Below are 21,203 nucleotides of genomic sequence, written 5' to 3'. Positions count from 1 at the left end.
GGTGCATTTCCCATTCAACAAGGGATTTTCATCCTTAGAACTCGGATCAACTAACTACTTAAAAGTTTTCAAAAGGGGTATTGAGGTTTTGACAACCTCTATGCTAAATTGACTGAATGCATTAACAGTAAGTTGGATGTAGTAGGTTTCTTTTATCTTTCTTTTTCTCATATGTGGTTTATTATTTTAGCATTATTTTAATTTACCATCTGATCTTCTTTGCCATAAATGGCTATTCCAGGTAGATCGCTATTATCAAATTTTGTATGTATATTTTGTCACTGAATTCTAGCTTTTGTTGATTTTATTTTATTTTTCTCTCCAATGTACTGGAATCGATATTCACAGCATATGCTTTAAATTGTGTTTTTCTCCACTGGCTCTTTAGGTGGTTTGATGTGTAAATAACTGCATACATTCAAACATTTTTCAAAAAATGCACAAATAAGTCTGCTTCTTGCAATATTCATTTATTCTTTTATGACAAAGATTACATGTGCTCTTGAAGTAGAATATTTATAAATAAAATAAATAACTAAATATACATCTAAAACTATATTATTTTACATACAATTTTGATCTGTATGTCTGAAATTCTCTAATAAGATTTTTTTACACCTTAGTCTTCAAAAATCATAAAGTTATGAGAACCATGCATAAGCACTTAAGTAGGACACAGTAATCAACAACAAATCACAAGGATCACTAATAAATCAGTGTGTGAAAAAACAGCCTGTAATGTTATATTTTCCTGTAACAATATACTTTTTTTCCTTCTTAACTATTGCACAAATGCATATGATAATAACTATGTTACTTCAGAATATTTCTACTCAAAATATGCAATGTCCTAACTACATGATTGTATAACAGCTTGACTTATAGAAATGTAGGGAATTGAAGCATCTACACCAACAACATTCTGCTCTAGGTACTATAAAATGCTAGACAATGTAAGCATGTCACATAGTGTAAGTATAATGTAAAGCTGTTAAAAATGGAAAAGATTAATGGAAGTTATGTGTTACAAAACTTACACAACAAATTCTCAAAAATTTCAAGGAATATTTGTTATTTAGGTGTATAAAGAAGTTACTCTTTGTACAATCTGTACTTACTTTTTAAATCCATATAATGCTGTTTCCAATAGCTGACAGTAACCAAAAAAATATCTTAATTTGTTTTCATTTTGCTCTGTGAACAATTCTCAGAGTAACTTTTATTTTATCAAAGCACAAATTTATAAATAAAATCTCAGCTTCCCAAAGATAAGGTTTCCCCCTTCCCACAAGTCTCCTAAACCATAAAAATATCAAATAAATTAGGCAAGTGGTTCATAAATAATGACCTTTTAGACATATTCTGAAAAACAACAACAACAAAAAACAAGAAATAGAAATAAAGAGTGTAATAATTTACATACAAACACTATAAGAGGTAAATGTGAAAGGCAACTACTTGGCACTACTAAATAAATTTTATAATATCAATAATACTTTATACACACAAAAATAGGCTTTAGCTTTACTGGATGTACTCAATAGCATTTATGTCAATTTCAAGTAAAAGAGAGATAAGGTGAAATGAGAAAAACAACAACTAATTTCATTGACAATATCATTTAAAAATTAAATACTGGTATCTTCACAATGCAGATTATTAAAAAGAATCCCATATATCTATCTGATGAATAAACAATCTTCATATGCTAATTTTCTTATGTCTGATGCAGAATTCTAATCAATATATTGTCTCCTACGTTGCAGCTTCCATTACATTCCTCAACCATCACAACACAATCTGACACGACAGCATTATCAGGATTTATGGCTAAGTGTACATTTTTACTGAATTCTTCAATGAAATAAAAACATTCCAGTGTTTGGTGCACTGTTGTCTATGGCATTTCCATTAACAAAGGCTACAGATGGTGGCCGCTTATAGTAAATGTTGCTATCCACACCCAGTGATGACATTCGATCTCTCAACATGTCCACGTCAACACTATATCTACAAAACAATAACAGTTAGATATTAATTTAGCTTTCCAATGAAATAACCACGTAAACAATCAATGTGCCAGATCTAAATATGAGTAATTAAAAAGTTTATTCGAATATACACATACATATATATACACGGTGGACCACAGCAAACCCCCAATAAAGGAAAACAAAACTGCAGATTACACAACAACCTGATTAAGATTTACTTGAAAGATCACCAATGTATGTGTGACAAAAGACATAAAAAGTCAAAAGATTTACAACAGAATTAGCATGCTTCATATTTCTGTTGAGGGATTTGCTGTAGCCCATTCTGGATGTATTTGTACAAAGGCTTTAAAGTATTTAATAGCGTTTAAAAATTTAATTTTCCCTGCACATTAAAATATAATAAGCCTTTAATAACTAAATTGTTACAGAATCTGGCCTAGTTCAACATGTTTCTAGTAAAAAAAATTAATACTTCATCATTAAAAAAAAACTAAACAAGCTGGCAATTATTGCTAATTCTTCAATAAAAAACCTTATTATAGCTTAATGTGGAGTATGATGTATTAAATAAATATGATAATTTCTCACTTGTGCAATAAAAGAAAGAGAAAAGCTCACCTTTTATCATCAAAAAGAGCTTGATATATGACAATAGCTGTGCAAAATGCCATTGCAAAACAAAAATGTGCAAATTTTGTTTTTCATGATAACATCAAGAAAGAATGTAAATATTTTTTTCATAGTTCCCTCTCAAATAACCTAAGGCTTTGAATGTTATAGCCCAGAAATCTTGACATAATATGGTGAAAAACATAAAAATGCTATTGATACAAGTCTCTTATTGGAAATACATATTGGTCCACTTACAGATGAGATGTTAGAAAAATACTTACATTCTCACCAAGATGTTTTATCTCACATGCTACCCTAAAAAAAAACAGCTCATGCTTTATCAGCTTTGGGAGTTTAAGTCATCAAAAAATGTGCAGGCTTGTGACTACTATCACACGGTGATGCTCTCAAGACAAGATTAACATTTACTCACAGGAAGCTGATCACAGGAAATCTTTGCTTGAGATCTTGTACTACTGGCAGTGATTGGTCTGCAGATGTACATGTACAGATATAAAAGTTCTGGTGCTTCATGCACAGTTTTGGTACTCACTTATTTTGTTTACCAACACTTATGTTATTTTTTGATTGAACAAAATCAGGGCTTACATGTAATACTTTCCAAATAAAGTTTAATTTCTTTAATTTTTTTAGACTCGAGCAATATTCATGTTTCTATGACTGATACCAAATAATTATTCAGTTAGTATAATAAAAAAGTTCAGACATTATACCATGTAAGAAAATATACACATTAATTTACAAGTTTTTCAAATATTAATACAGTAATAGCTGTATGTACTTACATCTACTAAAGTTTGCTAAAACTGACATATTATAAACAAAATGTACTTCATACTTCCAGCTAGGCTAGTATCTTTCTTTATATTTTCAAACACTTCTATTATTAAAGCTAAGTAAATAAAATAAATTAAAATTGCTCCTCAAGCAGGTATTTTGAAAAAATTACAGTGAGACCTAGCTTTTCCTTAATTTCTATTTGTCAGTTTACTATGCAACTGTTTACCATAGTTACAAGAGAAACTTATCGTCACTCATGGGATATTCAATGTGGGTAAACATCTGATATGAAGCTTCATCATATGTCAAATGATACTTATTTTAATCAACAATATTCATACACATCACTAGCTGGAAAACGACAAAACAAAACAAAAGACACTCCACCCACACTCATCCAAGAGCCAATTAATTAATTTAACACAGCCTAAAGTATAAAACTTTTTCCTTTATATCTTGATACATAACAAGAAACAGAGAAAATAATCACTTACTTCTAGACTAAAAATAGAGAACTAAAGTTCTATTTCTTAAGGATTTAGTGTGACTGCAATAAATCCATATAGATATGAGCTGTTCTCTAATATCATCTCAAGCCTTGTAAGTTTTCGTGACTGTACTACAAGCATAATTTTTCAATTTTTATTAACAGAGAGATTTGTTTATTTAAGTTAAATAGCAAGCAATATCTTCTAGTGCTAAGTCACTAAAGTAATCTTCTCTGCACAGTAAGCTGTTTGGGAAAGAGCTGAGTACTGTACAACATTTATCAAACACAAAAGGTAATGTTCTATATAATTGTTTTTTTTGTACATTGTGCTATTTTATGTAAAGAAGCAGAAGAAACAATATTTGGAACATTGAATAATGTTTTATGACTAATTATTTAATTGATTAGGTTTGGTAACTTGATTACCATCAACCCTTATGATGGTAACCATGTTATCAAAGCTAACTGACTAAAGTCATCAGTAACATAACACTCATTTTTGAATTTGACAAATACCATAAACTATTTTTCTACATACAAATAAAATCTGATTTAACTTATGATTTTCCTTTTTTACTTATGTTATGATTTGAATCACATAATTAGAAAGTAAAAAATATTTATCCCACTAATCATAAATAATAGTGTTTGTTTAACTTAACATATACAAGATGTCATCAGTATCAAACAAACTTAATGGTCTTTGTGGGAATGTATGCCTAAACCTGGAGTCTTATGTTATTTTTTATGTTGTTCAAAGAATCATATGTAGGTCTCACTTCATTTGAAGAAATACAGTACATTACTTTTGATCCTTTCAATCTGTTTTCGTAGTCTGATTTAATTTTTATGTAACTTGAAACAAAAAAATTACTTTCTAACTAAAACCTAACATAAACAATTTGTCTTAGAATCTAATTAACGTGGCTCAAATAATTTAGCCTTGAATTACATACAAGTGGCACAATCGTTTGAAACTTTGATTAAGAAAAATTGATGTTTCTTGTAAAACTAGAGCACATTTTAATTACTTAATTTACAAAACATAAAAATTTATTTGTTATTGTTTGTTGAATTTTGTGCAAAGCTACTTGAGACCTATTTGTATTGCCATCCCTAATCTTGAAGTGATAGCTTAGGAGGAAGTCAGTTAGTGAATACTACCCACTTTCAAGTTGGTATTACTATAATCAAATAGTGGAATGTGACTGTCACTCTTATAATGTACCCACAGTTCATAAGTGCAGAGTGTAATTATTTTTCTGGTAGTAATTGGGTATGAACCATGGAAAGACAGTCTGACATGCTAACCACTAGACTGCACATGGCCCCACAACAACTAACGTAATTCCTTTGTAACATGATTTTTCTGTATAACACTTAAATAATTGAAGTGCTAGTAAACAACCAGCATATTCGCCTTTTTCTTACAACGTATCACTTCTGTTATTAAATTTAATAAAGGAACAGTAATCCAATCCAATCTACTTCACAAACTCTACCTTTAACATTACCAATGTCACTGAAATATGTGTGAAAAATTATACAACATATGGCAACCAACAAAGATAATGATTGAACAAAACTTCATCCATTTAATGCTTATTGGTCTACTGTATAATATTGAATAATAAATAAGACATAATGTCATAATATTATTAACACACCTAACTTAATCTAAGATACTATATGATGAGTTAAAAAGAACTTAAAAACCCCATAAACCTTTGTCTGATCTGAAGCTAAAATATCTGATGAAGGGCTGTTTTTTTTCAACGACCTCCAAAAGTAGTGATAAGAGTATTAAACATCAGGTACTCTTCACTTGCTAATCATTGAAATTAAATGACTTTCTTAACAACATACAAGTACAAATGACGACTTCCAAGAGCTATGATTTCTATAGTGTAGCCATGGAATTAGTCACGGCTGTCTAAACCATAAATGAAACCAAGCTGTTTTTAGAACTTTCCATGTGAAAGCATCATTTCTTTCTATAGCCCATGTGTGTGGCAATTTTAAAAGAATATAAATGTTACAGGTCATTTTCCTAAATGGAATGTACATTCAAGATCTGTCATAACCTTAAAGACTGAACTAATAATATCTGAAAAAGAATTGGTTTGTCAGTAGTTATTATTAAAGCAATATGATGGTAACAAAATATAAACATATTTTCTCACCTGTTCTTATACCTTGACATGGGTCTTCCTGCAGATTCTGTAGTCCTATTACTTCGACTGGCATCCAGAAATTCAGGAGATAGGTTACCTTCAGCACTAAGAGAGTCGTAGCCACCTGGTAAAAATAAAGGAAAAAAAATAATAAATGATTCATTTACAGTGTTCTTTTTTTTATATAAACAAATTAACATAAAAAGAAAAGATTAGGCTTGTGATCTTCATTGACACTGCTATTGTGGTACACTCCAACATCCTGACTTTTGTACGAGTGTTATGATACAAATGCACACTTCTGCTGTTTGATTGGTCACCAGAGAAACATCATGATGATGGCACTGAAGATCACAAGTCTGATCTTTGTTTTCTTCTAGAATCTATTTCTATCTTTTAATATAATGATGTTTTTTTTTGTGTTTTACTACTTCTGTGAAGCTAGATGCTTTTCCAAGAAATATGAATAGGAAGTATTTAGAAATATGTGCATGCTAATGATAAGTAGACTGATTCAAGAACCTTTTTAAATGCATTTTCAAAAGTGAACTTTAAACAGATACGTACATTTTTATGTTACTAACTTATCTTCCACCTTAACTGCACTAACCCTAGCTTTTGCCACTTACTGGAAATCCTATAGTAACATTTCTCTCTTGTTTGTATGATTTACTTCTGTGAACAAGATTACACACATACATTAACCCAGTGATCCTTCCATATCAATTAAATGAGAGGGTGGGGAGAGCAGTACCTAATTGAAATTAATATACCATAAAAAATATGAAGTTTGTGTTGACTTACTTCTTATACATGTCTAAGCTACAAGCTTTTTAACCACTTACTTCCAAAAGAGGTAAAAAATGGTACACCTACAATTTTTATTCCCAGGGGCTGTATGCTCTTGTTAAGGGATTTTCACACTGAATCAATGATAAATGGTTTTTAGTGCTTTTCTCTAATAAAATATATAACAACTTAATCAAATTAAAAAATTTTTACTAGGATTACAAAATTCATGATTGTGAAGGGGAATAAAGGAAGAAAAAGTCCAGAACTGAACAGAAAATATCATCTTTTTTTTTTTTGAGCAAGGAAAAGTGTAATTTGTCATTTGGTAAGCTCAGTATCAATAATTAAAAAGCTTTTGAGAGTGCTTAAAAGCATTTGAAAAGTGGCATAGATGGGTATAAAATATAAAAGTGTCATATTTTACTGGAGCCAAGAAAATTTTACAGTTGGAGTTTTGTTGCTAATTCTACTTCTATCCTCTAACAAAGTTGTTCAGAGATGTAGGGGAGAGGGTGAGTCACGACAACACTGCTACTAGAAAAGAGAAAAAAGGAAAAAAAGACGGAAGAATCCTAGGAATGACGTAAGACTTGGTTCATGCACCGTAATTCATGGTCCTATTAACCAAAGTAATAATCTTGTAGGTATTTTAGGAAAACAAAAATAAGACAGTAAAACCTACTAAAAATGGTTTTTGTGTATTTTATAAACTTATTAATTCCAAGTACACATGTAAATGCAGAATAAATAGAATTGATAAATATCTAATGATGTGGATTAGATCCACAGTACAAAGAACACAAAAAGAGTTATCAATGGAAACATGAAAGAAAAGTAGGATAAAGAGCTTCAAGCAATGAAATATGAAAAAAAAAAGATTGCAAAACTACCACTGGGACCAATCAAAATCTACAAAGGGAATGATACAATAACAAAGATAAAAACAAATAAAGCTGTCAAGCAGTGTCCACAGATTAGCATCAGTTAACATATTCAAGAAACACTAATCAAGAAAATGGCAAGATGTTGAATTTGACAGAACATGGCATGCAATTTTCTATTTTGTCAGATTAATATTATTTCAGCAAATATAAAAATATAAAAGAAGTGGATAATATGTATAGTTAGAAAATAAGGGAACCCAGCCCTCCTTCAAAGAGCAGACAAAGGTAAATTTAAAGCTAATATTTAGCAAAACAATCCATGATGACTGTAAAAGCAGGGACATTGAGAAATCTATTGCCCATCCTCAGTCTAAACATAAAGGAAATGATGAGACTATCCCAAAGAACCTGAGACAGAAAAGCAAAATAGAAAGCTTGTGACTCAGCTACATAACGAAGGCATCAATCATAAAAAAATCTATGTGAAAGTGAACTCAATAAAACATAAGTTTGAAAGCCCACTCTGCGAACAATAATATGTGAAAAAATGGAAATTAAACCTTTTGTTCTAAGCAATCCGAAAGCATGAGATGCATGTTGACCAGTGTTGTTGAATTTATAACAAAAATTGCAATGAGTTGAAAAGTCAATAAATTAGCTGTCCATAGAAAGAAATAATACACAAACTAGTTGTTCTTAATCTAAAGCAATAATAGATTATCAAAATTATAACCATAATAAAATAAGTAATACCACTTCATAAAAAGTTTTTACAGCCATATGTACAGAACCTAAGTTTTAATAATTCCAAAATGCATAGAAGTATGTCATAACCACTAAAATAAACACAATACTTTAAGAAAATTATTATACACCAAAATCATAACATTCACAGGAATACAAACAGAATTTAATCTGTTCTTGTGTAGGAAATTTAAACTGTTTTAAAATATGCAAGACTTACAGAAACATATATAGTTTAAGAAAATAAAAAACTGAGCATACTAACTATACATCAAGTCTGACTGTTCCAAAATGTCTGACTCTTGAATAAAAGGGCCAATCTGTTCATCAATATACATGTCAGCAGCTTCATCCATCTGCTGAGACTGAACCATGTCTAACCATTGAGAATTATGCCAACGAAACTTATCCAGCTGGATTCTTTTTGCCCATTCCTCATCATGTTCCTATTATACAAACATAGGGATAATTTTAAGATTAAGGTGTATTTTATTATACACACATGGGGAGAATTTGAATATTAAGGTGTATTTTATTTTACAAACAAAGGGAGAATTATAAGATTAAGGTGTATTTTATTATACAAACATGGGGCGAACTTTAAGATTAAGGTGTATTTTATTTTACAAACAAAGGGAGAATTATAAGATTAAGGTGTATTTTATTATACAAACATGGGGCGAATTATAAGATTAAGGTGTATTTTATTTTACAAACAAAGGGAGAATTATAAGATTAAGGTGTATTTTATTATACAAACATGGGGCGAATTATAAGATTAAGGTGTATTTTATTATACAAACATGGGGCGAATTATAAGATTAAGGTGTATTTTATTTTACAAACAAAGGGAGAATTATAAGATTAAGGTGTATTTTATTTCACAACTGTGTTTATGGACTACCATTTAACTTTGTTTAAAAATATATTTTTGTTTTCAATTCATTGAAGTCGATTTTTTTCATTTATGAGCTAGAAACATGTTATATCAAATATATGTGTACTTCTCAATGTATGTACCATTATATTTCTATTAAGTGAAAACAAAAAATTTTCTCATACAATCCAAAAAGTTAAATATAGTAAATTTCACAGACAAACTTACAGCAATCACATCTAAAGTGCTATCACAGATCTTCCTAATTTCTGGGTTGGTGTCATGTAGAAGGTCAATAAGGTAAGCAGGTGCTTCTGATATAGAATTAAGGAAATTCATTATTTTGTACACCCAACAAACATTCTGATGGTAGAAACATAAAGACAAAATATGAGAGGGAGAGAAATGTTTGGATTTCTTGAAACAAAAGTTTAATTGTGCTTTGAGTAGTGTCTTCAAATAAGTTGCTAAATTTTATTTTAAGCACACAAAAACGTTATGGTGAGAAAAATGACTAGCAACTTAAGATGTATATTTGGAAACACTTTTCATTCTGTCTTGTATTTCTGAAAATCAGAGAAAAGAAAACATACCATAAAGCTTGGTGAGCTAAGAACACACTCAACTGATAGTTTATTGAAACAATGTGTGTTTAAATGACAAGTTAGTTTGGAAATGGAGGCTACTAAATGAACATGGGAATATATAACACCAATTGAGAGAATAATACAAATATATCTCACAAAGCTTAAAATGTACATCTCAGATCACTCAAATCTAAATCTTGTATACAAAGAATTTTTGCTTTACAATATCCTATTTTAATAAACACACTGGTTGCTTCTTTTTTATCAAAGCAAAAGAAAACTGAATTCCACTTCATAATTTTATTTCCTATTACAATTGGTAAGGCTTAATAAGCTGGAAAATTTAATGAAAAATACATCATACGATGTAGAATTATTCTTACATCAAACAAAGCACATTAACTACAAAAGTTTTCTGCTACTTATTTTTCACAAACCAAAACAATATCACAAAAAAGTTCAATGTATTGATAATTATTCCTTACTGACTGAAACTAAACAAGTAAAATGTATATACTTTTGAGTCACCACGTGTAAACAAAATCCCCCTTTAAATCATCTTAATGAAGCAATTATGAACCCACAAGTTTAAACATTAGGCTTTCAATGTTATGAATAATATCAAAAAAACTTGAAATCAATGACATGCATTCTGGCTTATTGTCTTTAGATCTACCTCTGAGCACTATTACTGGAAAAGCTTTTTACATAACAATCATCCAGTATTTTGAACATAAAAACAAAAGTGAAAAAAACAATTATTTTTTTTAAATATAAATCATCTTTTTTTTCTTTTTTTTTCAAGGCAATCATATCTATGACAAGGACATTTATGGTTATGGTGCCATTGATGTTAATTATATGATTAAATGTTTTTTTTAACCAACTTTAACCACTGTTATTCATACTTCTTTATTAACAACTTTATGTTTATAAGATGAATAATATTAAATTATTCTATTCGTATGACCTTTTATTTTTGTCAGCCCCTTTTATTTGTCTGTGGTACTAATACACTATTTTAATGCAGTTCTGTCTGTCGCTTTTTAAAAAAAAAGAAATTAAGAAAAGCATTTTAATAGCTCCTTAATGAGTATTATGTAAAAACTGTTAAGTGATGAAAAGCCAAAGTCGTATTTTCTTGTAAGGTTTAAAACTCGGTTATATGCAAAAAAATCTTTTATAAGTGGGTACGAAATTCCTTATGGTTTGTTATGCAAGATTAACCTATTTCCTCACTTGAGTAAAAACTAAAGCTTTACCAAGGTTCATTTGCAAGTAATACTTTCTTGTGTTCACAAGGGAGCATATTCATCCTATACATTCAATCACATGAATTTCTAAACATAATAGTGATATTATAATTAAAGTTTTTCCTTTAAATAAAGGAGAATTTCACACAGTTTGAAAGTTTCTATAAGTTAAAACTTTGTAAATTGTCTACATTTTGATATAAAAGGATACGAGTCTCCTTGATCATTTGCTCCTGAGTGGAAGGATGTTTAATAAGATGGTGAAATACATATACAATTTGTAGAACTACCTCATCGTCCTCTTGCTTAGCTGGGAAAAACAAAATAAACTTTTACACGATGTGGCAAGGAAATAATAATTATGTGGCTTTTAACAATTTTACAACTAAATGTTTCATTTGATTGCATACACATAAATGTACAAGAACAAAGAAATTTAAAGATGGAATTCCAAAACATGCTACAGATTGTTTCTAAGTACAATAAAGAAAAAAATATTTAAGTCTTAATTAATTTACAGAAGTGATACTTGAGTTCCTCTGATTTAAAATGAAAACAAAAAAATGTGTGTTATTAAAAATAATATTACAAAAGTAAATAAATATGTTAAGTTCAATAAATTTTAGATGTTCATATTTTTTTAACTTTTATTCTTAGGCAAAATTGTTTTAGTTTGTAATGAGATTTTCATTTAAAATTTATGGTTGTAAACATGACATAAACATAATTATAATTATTGTAGTCAACTAAGCAAGGAAGATAAGTGATATCACTGTACATATACTTCCAGTTTGATCTTTATCATCTCACGCAAGATGGTATACTTCTGATATTGGTGAATAATATAATTTTAGTTCTCCTTTCTGGTTTTATATATAGTAACTAAATATTTTCTTTGTGTATATTATTCTTTTTTTTTTAATTTTGCTTTTGGTATTTGTTTACTCTTAACATGCATTTTTTTCAGTATTATTCTTATAATTTTATATATTAAACTATAATTTTAAAGTTTAATCTATATCATGTTTAAATTTGATAAACTATTTAACTGAACTTAAGCAGTGCTAGTGTAACTTGGAATAGCGTAATACACTTGATACTTATATATAAAACATTTCAATATAATGTATAATTTGACAAAAAGTCTAATGAAATAAAGTGATCTGTATTATTTTATCAGTGTTCACACTAGCAAAAAGTTATTTATAAGAATGTACCATTAAGTTTGTCATGTCAAGAATGCATTTACTGAATAAAGAAAATTATCACTTGATAGTATCACTGATCACAGTAAATACCTTTCAACTTTTTGTATATACACATACACAATTTTATTTATTTTTATTTACCATTAGCTCACAATATAAAAATTACCAATACTTTATGTTTCACTTCCAGAATACAATTTTAATGCAATTTGTTATGAACACAACATATCATCAATAGTTATGTTTTCACTGATTTAGTCGCTGAAGTATAGTATAGTGTGGTTTTCTTTAGTTCAGTAATTTTGTAAAAAGTGAACATGAAAGGCTAGTATCTTTCAATGGTGATTTTATGGCTAATTCATTCCAGTACTCAATAACAAAAAATTAAGTGATCCACTTGCCATTTAGAAGTTCAATCAGAGACTTTAAGATCCCAGACTTGGCTATGAAACGAGCACATGATTCATCTGCTACCACAGTTCCAATTAGGACAACCACTTCCAGCACTAGATCATCTTCACAAACTCCTTACATTAATATAAAAGCAAATTATTAATTAAATAAAACAATTAATCCTGAAGTAAAGAATGTATCACTAGTTATCACTAACTGTTACTAACTAATATTTAGGATTTAAATATAGACCCATAACTTTATACAAATTTTAAATATGTTTTTCTATAAAATTCTATACAATTGAAACTTCAATTTAAAATAATTTTATGGAAATGAAGCCTGACGTTAAAAACTGTTTACTTCAGAATTTTTGTTCAAAGTAACATAATAGTTACCTGTGCATAGTCATCTGTAATACTGAACCGATAGAGTAGAAAGAAGGCAACTATTTATTGACTGAATAGTGGATGTGACTGTCAATGTTATAACCACACATGGCCCCAGATTGTGGAGTGTATTTTTGTGGCAATAGGACATGAACAATGAACTCTCAAAACCACAATCTGGGCATGCTAACCACTAGACTATGACCAGTCCCCTAATGCTTAAAACTGATTTCATCCCATACTTTAGATCAGCCATATGAGCCACAAATAGACTATTGTGTGTGTGTGTGTTAAATTATTACTGTATTAAATCACCTTAGAACTGAAAGTCATAAACATTGAATTCAATTCAATAGGAAATTTTAAATCTTATTCTCATTTGTTTTTTTTTTAATTTTAACTTGCTAATTAGTGTTCTATGTCCATAGGTTATGTCTGATAGAAAAAATTATTTTGCTTGACAAAAAAATATAATACTGATTAACATCAGTGATGTAGAAACTGGGTGAGCTACCATCCACCCTGAAATTGAGTAGCAGGGATAATGCATGAGTGTTAGCCCTATGTACATTACAAAGAGGAAATGTAAAATACCCATTCTGTTCAAAGTTAAATAAAAATGTTCCAAAGAACAATATTTTGTTAGAATAGATACATTCATTTATGGCTCATGGCTATAATTTCTTTTGGGAAGACCAGGTATGGAGCTTGGGCAAAAGCACTGGATCAATAGATGCAAACAAACATGGCTAAACTTGATTTCAAATTAGGAAAGCAAGCAGCATGCACACATTGATCAAGGAGTTATATCCAGGGCATTTTTGAAAGATACAATTAACAACCATGAGGCCATTTGTTACAGACATATTTAAGTAGATGTACAACTGATTTTGTCAACTAAGATGGAAGTTTTCTGAAGTCAAGCAAAAATGGTATTTTTAATGCACAGATTGCTTGCTGAGAGTTATAGAAGACTGTTTTGATCATAAAGGATTACATAAACTTGCTTGTCTAGAAAATCTTATCTTGAATTCTGCTATAAACAAACAGAAGTTGACCAATGATGAAGTAACCACAGCTCTTGGAATCCACAAGGAAAATTTCAATGAGGAGACATTACAGAATTAGAAATGTTTTCAAATATGAATCTGAAATTCATTGACCCTATTATAGGAAAGGAGTATAAACTAACACCTGTTGTTGATGTAATACAGTTATACTTGTGAATTAGCCACCTGTCATAAAGAACCTTTTCCCACAAACCATGCAACTTATCAAACTGTGTTTAGCAGTGCCTGTCTCTTCTACTACTTCCAAGTGTAGTTTCAGTGCACAGACACATTTGAAAATGTGTCTGTGAACAACAATACGCCAATTCCGACTAATGTACTTGATGCTGTTTCCTATCCGTCATAAAAAATTTGGCTTAACTGACACAGAGAATATCTGTTGCCAATTTATAGGTAATACTGGAGAAAGAAAAAATACATTTGGTTTCTTCTAAGTATCCACAATAATAATGTTAAAGTCTCAACAGCCCACCAGCCTTGCTAAAACATGCTTCCTGTCACTGGTTGACTTCTGATAAATGCTTTTATGAAGGATATAAAAACTGCATCACTTTAGTTCATAAATATAAGTATCACCTTGAAAACCCCTAAACACTATTCTTACTTCAACATTCAACACGTTAAAGGACTTACTAGTTCATGAATTTTCATATATACTTGACTGATTTATACTACTAACTTGTTTTCAATGCTACTGAATATAAAAATAAACTAGTGACCAAAAAGGAGCTGCTAAAAATGTAGCTTACTTGTATTTATTCAATATCAGATATAATAGAGATGATACTGATTTTATTTTCCAGTAATTTATTTTAATTTATAGAAATATTTCGCAGCATGGATTTTCATTTTATTTTTAATCCTGAAACTTCAGTATTTAGAATGTTTCCATACAAAAATCATATTCTTTTACAAACTTAAAATAAGATCCAAAACTCGAGCACTTTCGAATAGTTGACTATTTTTCTTCAGGCCCTTTGTTCTCCTGAAGAAGAATAGTCAACTATTCAAAAGCGCTCGAGTTCTGGGTCTTATTTTAAGTTTATTACACTTTATACGTGATCCTTTGTGCTAACTCTTTTATCAATATATTCTTTTACATATTTTTGGAGTTTTCAACAATACTCAGCTATTTTTGTCATTTTTATTAGTAGCAAAGAAAAGGCCTTGAGATTGACATTTATCTGCCTTCAACTAAAAAGACTAGCCTTACCAAGTAAGGTAGCAAGTCTGGCTTTATTGACTGTTCTGAACCAGACTTTAATATACATTGTGTCTAGCTATGAGCTGTCTACATTTATGATAGGTTCAAAACTCATTTACATGTGTTTTAAAGGTAATTTGAAATGAATGTTGTATAGATTTACTGTACAGTCAATCATTCATGTGCTCATTCCCCACTAGCAAACTGAGTATTATAAGGGAATATCTCAGATAATTGGTTGTGAAATATATTTAGGAAATAATGTACATAATTGGAATTATTATGTGTAATGATAAATGATGTATTGTTTGTTGGTTTTTGTAGACTTAATATTAACTTCTAATTAAAGTAAGTTACCTATATAGATCAGAAATGAAAATCAACCTACTACTGAGTATAGATTGTTTAATACACTGTTATTATATATATGTTCTTACTTATAAAATTAGAATGCATGTTTCACCATTTTTCGTACCTTCACTGTTAGCCATGTTTTCAGTGTAATCCAACATATCTCAATAGGTTTGGCCAGCTTAGGAGACTTAGGTTAGCCTTAAATTCATATACTAAGCTAAAATTGTAAATTAATCCTTATAATAAAAATAAATAATGATATAAAAAATAACAAAAATAGACATATTTAACATTACAACCAACAACGAATACTTATATCTTACACTAAAACACACAGGGCTCATTCTGTAAGGATTCAGAGTTAAAATGTTTCTATATTGTAGTATTTTAAGAAACAATGGATGATTGCTACTAGTTTGACTTTCAATTTGTAGGAATTATCAGGTTATAAATAACATAATGCTTATAAAATTTTACACTTCATTTTTGTACATGAAAACTATATTTCATTTACAGAGCTATACATCTTAAAAGAATAATACTAATAATTTTCTGATAGAGTACAAATTCACGGCTACTACAATGCATCTGAAATTATGCATTCCAGTTTGACAGAAGGTGAAATACTTACACCATTTTTATAAATGAGGATTCATATAAAAGTTTAATATTTGTTTGTGATAGTAATTTATTAAACAGATCTTTTATATACAAAACAGCAAAAAACATTAAGGTTTGAACATAAAAAATTACCAGGGATTAGCTTTTTCTCCATCCAATGGAGAAGGTTATGTTTCTTCAAAAGCCTTTCAAAGTCTAAATCTGGTACAGAGAGATTTCCCAACACTCCTAGACATTCTAACACAAATTCTTCATTGTCACTTTGTTGAGTTGCTACTGCTAAATCATCAACAAAGTCCTGAGAGGAGAAAAGTAAAAACTTAAATCTCTCATCCAAGATGATACACTTACTTTCAGAACACTAACTTTAATTGGAAATAGTTTGTAAAGACCATCGTAGTTTATAACATCATGAATTCTTAAAATATAACCTTTCTAACATTGTAAAATTGCCATACAACTATAAATGAAGAAAGTTTCTCATTTTGGAAAAAATTATACAGTTTCAGTTATAAGATATGAGGCTCTAAAAACTCAAATTATTCAGAGGGGGAAAAAGAAAGACACTACTACAAACCAGTGCACAATGGTATATCAATACTTTTTTAATTGACTGAAAAAGTGACATTTAAATAATATTCAGAGAGAAAAATACTTTATGAATAAACATAAAATAACTAACAACAAAAAGATCATCAATATGATTACAAGGTAATCAAAAAACATTTTCTGTAAAATATACAAATAATATAGAATACTAAATTACACATAGAAATTATCATTATCTGTGCCTACTAGGAATAATGTTTTGGTAGGGTAACATAAAACACTTAATTACAGATGCACAAGCTATCATCACCTGTGCCTACCTGGAATAATGTTTCAGGTGGGGTAACATAAAATACCAAATTCACCAAAACATTATTCCTGGTAAGTACAGATAATAATACCTTCATGTTGAGAAACATTTCGAATCATCTTCATCAACAGTGGATCCTGATGTTCAAAAACATGTTTCATGAGGAACGTCAGTCCATTGCTTTCACAAATGATCTGGGCATTTCTCTTATTAGTAGTTAAGTTTATGGATAAAGCAATAAGTTCAAGTGGAACTCTTTCTTCTGGACATTCCATGATCAACTTTACAATCTAAAAATATAAATAAATGGATACTAACACCATATTTTAAGTACATTCAAACAATAAGAATACATGCTGCATTAACCCTTAATTTATTTTACATACATCATTTACTCAAATGATACTGATAAATTAAGCAGAATATATATGTTTATAATGAAATTTTATCCACTTTTATGCATAAATTATAAACATTTTTACAAATCCATTTGCTTTTTAAAAACCAGTTCTCCAGAAAATTTTTGCTGTATTTCCTAAAAATTTTTAAGATGTGTATTTGTTTAGATAGTAAAAAATCCTCACAATCAGAAAACAAAAGAACCTTACACTTTGAGTTGCTTAGGCAAATAAAATCCATTAACCTTAAAAAAATCCACAATTCTCAAAAGAAAGTCAAGTCATTTACTAGATTTACATCTTTAATCTACATATATAGCAAGAACTTTACTGTAGCACCTCAAAATATATTTGAATGATGAAAAAGTGAAAGAATTTTTGTTACAAACAACAATTTTGAAATGTATCAAACTTTATCACAATTTAAAACTGTTGAAAAATAAAGTTTTTATTCAAATATAATCTATAATGAACACAATATAATCATATGTGAATAGTGAGGGTAGTTGATTGGCACACTATCAGAAATTCATACTTTCAAATGGGCAAGGGAAAAGCAATGAATATCTTGTGATAAAAATACCAACTCATTGGTTAAAAATGCATTGGAACCTGCAACATTACAATTACACAAAGATATTGAACTACAATGGTATTTGAAATTATGCAATAAAACTTGATCACAAGATACATTTAACAAAAATGTAAGGATTTATATTTCAAATTACTTTTGTGTTTGCATAGAGGTTATTCATTTTGTGTTTTGTAGATGCAAAGCTACTTTCATTTATAACCATAATGAAATATTTGTTTTTTTTAATCTTTATTTTTTTTAATATTTTGGACCAGAATTGTAAAACTATAATGATGTTTTTTGTCAGCTGTCGAACTTCACAGGTCTGTGGTATTGTGTATTTTGTACCATGTGAGTATGGATGATCGATGTAAGACGATGTTCACTTACACAGAATGCATACCAATGGTAAGTTTCTTTATTTTAATTTTCACACAAAGCCTTGTTAAAATATATAATTGTATATTAAAACTGAATTAAATCTCTCTTCATTTCTCTCTCTTTTTTTGGAATATGGGGCTTCCTATTAGGAAACATTTTCAGTTGCAGAGTTCTGGAATATTTACTGGTTTGTACATGATAGAGAAGAACAATAATGATTTTTTTTTATGTATGCAATCTTTTATGAATAAAATATGAAGATTTGTTTTGAATTTTGCATAAAACTAAATGAGGGCTACCTTTGCTAGCCATCCCTAATTTAGCAGTGATAGACTAGAGGGAAGGCAACTAGTCATCACCACCCACCGCCAACTCTTGGGCTACTCTTTATCAATAAATAGTGGGATTGACCGTCACATTATAATGCCCCCAAGGCTGAAAGGGTGAGCATGTTTGGTGGGATGGGGATTTGAACTCGTCGACCCTCAGCTTGTGAGTCAAGCACCCTAAACAGCTGATCATGCCGGGCCAGTAATCATACATAAACAACTTATGAGTATATTAAAAACAATATATCCAATATTCAAAACACGTTGTTGACATTACATTCTTAGTGTTTTAACCATTTGGACCAACTATATGAACAATAATCTCTTGCAAACAAGGTGTTAGTCATGATGCAAGTAATAAATTTTCATAATACTACTGGCAATTGCTTTCAAGAAATATATAATTATGTAGAGTAAAATAATCTGTCAAAGAATTTAACAGTTAGTAATTCTTGAAATTCAAATGTTTTTGTTTATAGGATGCTTCAGCTGAGTATTTCTGACTTTTTTTTTTTTGAGTAAAAATATTTGTTAAATATAAACTACTGTTTATTAGTCTGACTTTAAAATAACAACAACAAAGTTTAAACATGAATGAAACAAACACACCTGACAGTATCAGAAGCTTCACATTATCCAGGAGAAGACTTGTAAATGACACAAACATAATAAAACATAAATGAACATAAAAATAGATCACTGTAATGTGTTTGATTTTGAGTTTTAAAACTATATTTTAAAGACTTGTAAAAACTAAAAATAAAACTTAAAAAGTTCATGTAAATTAAAACATTCTAATAAAATAAAATAGAAAATTGAAGTAGTAACAAGATTTCTGATCAATGAGATAAACACAATTGGTTATTTTCAACTAGAAAACATTACTTTCACCCTTCCTTGACCTTATTATCATTAAACACTTCACATTATATTTACAAAATTTGTTTAATATACACATAAAGAATATAATCACTTCATTTTAAAGTAATTTCTCACCCCTGCAATTGTACTTTTTATGTTTTCAGATGTACAATTCTTTAATGTTCTTGAAACATATTCTCAATTCTACATTTTTCTTTTCACTAAAGTGTACAAGTACCTTTGTCCTTGAAATACTTCTTCAATTCTGTAATAGTTGGATTCATACCAAGTGACCTCATTATAATAGTCAGTTCATCCAAAGTCCTAATCTGACCACTGCGAGCATTGAGATAAAAGCAGTCACGAAATTCTAGAGTGAAAACAGAAAAAAAAAAAGATAAGAATTAATTTATAACTAAGTGCATATATTTTCTGGCTTTTATAGTCTTTACAAAGAAAAAAACCAGTAAAATGAAGAAGAGTTTGATAAATAAAGAATTGATTTTTCGTATACATATTTATCTTGAAGTGAAACAACCTTGAATTACAGTTTACACACACAAATAATAAAGATTTTCCTCTAAAAATCAGGGGCATGAAATTCATATTACCCACTGTTTTACCATTACAGTATTAAACATGATTTTTTTTTCTACATTATTTATTTTGTTGATAAAAAAACACTATTCCAGGTATATTTCATTGGAGCCACATAAGATCTGAACTGTGTTAGTCTGTCATGTACACAAAGACATTTAAAAATACATACCTCTAAACCTTAAGACAAACCTATACACACACACAAATATACACATCCCTTCAATTCACAAAACCTTGGTCACACACAGAGTAATAAAAATATTTAAACTAATGCAATTATATAATTACACAAGTTTTTGCTACAGTAGGAGGAGTATATAATAAAAACTGTAAAAAACTTTAACTCTTTAACTGCAGCTGGGATGTATATTTTCCAGTGCTCCCCCCCACTCACGCTGTGGCTGGGACAAATGTTTCCCATTGTCATTCTAAATTGCCGCTAACAATGTATGGGATTAATGTGAGTTGGAAAATATTTACTGGCATCTCACCTAATGCTGATATATGGTTTCTCTCAATGTTTTCCACTCAGCCCTTCAGTAACCAACAAGATGCCTAAATGGAATGTACCACATCTACGTGCCAACTGTGTCCACATCACATGAGCAGTGAGTTGTAACCATAATTACTACGTTAATATGCTTGATGCTCTTGACTCGGATAGCTTAGAAGGTAGTGAAAGTGAGTCAAGTGGTGTTCAAATGTATGATGATGAAGAGGCAGTAAGACAAGAGGATGCTAGTTCTCCATC

The 21,203-nt window shown here is 29.5% G+C and overlaps 1 protein-coding gene across 1 annotated transcript in view; it reads right to left on the bottom strand.

Annotated features, from left to right (window-relative positions):
- Nucleotides 1-1,720: 1,720 nt before the first annotated feature.
- Nucleotides 1,721-21,203, bottom strand: part of LOC106476392 (kinesin-associated protein 3-like) — a 57,100-nt gene continuing 37,617 nt past the window's right edge. The window contains exons 11-20 of the mRNA XM_022381311.1: nt 18,243-18,319; nt 17,399-17,599; nt 17,246-17,266; nt 16,583-16,748; nt 12,821-12,946; nt 11,423-11,521; nt 9,600-9,685; nt 8,760-8,940; nt 6,084-6,198; nt 1,721-2,010 (exon numbers count right to left, since the gene is read on the bottom strand). Coding sequence (XP_022237019.1) covers nt 1,857-2,010; nt 6,084-6,198; nt 8,760-8,940; nt 9,600-9,685; nt 11,423-11,521; nt 12,821-12,946; nt 16,583-16,748; nt 17,246-17,266; nt 17,399-17,599; nt 18,243-18,319 — 1,226 coding nt within the window. The 3' untranslated portion in view covers nt 1,721-1,856. The remainder of the gene's footprint in view (nt 2,011-6,083; nt 6,199-8,759; nt 8,941-9,599; nt 9,686-11,422; nt 11,522-12,820; nt 12,947-16,582; nt 16,749-17,245; nt 17,267-17,398; nt 17,600-18,242; nt 18,320-21,203) is intronic.

This window comes from Limulus polyphemus, unplaced genomic scaffold (genome assembly GCF_000517525.1).
Source record: "Limulus polyphemus unplaced genomic scaffold, Limulus_polyphemus-2.1.2 Scaffold155, whole genome shotgun sequence".
In the NCBI taxonomy this organism is placed as follows: domain Eukaryota; kingdom Metazoa; phylum Arthropoda; class Merostomata; order Xiphosura; family Limulidae; genus Limulus; species Limulus polyphemus.
The sequence above is the reverse complement of the archived record's forward strand: the minus strand, read 5'-3'. Positions and strand labels throughout refer to the sequence as shown.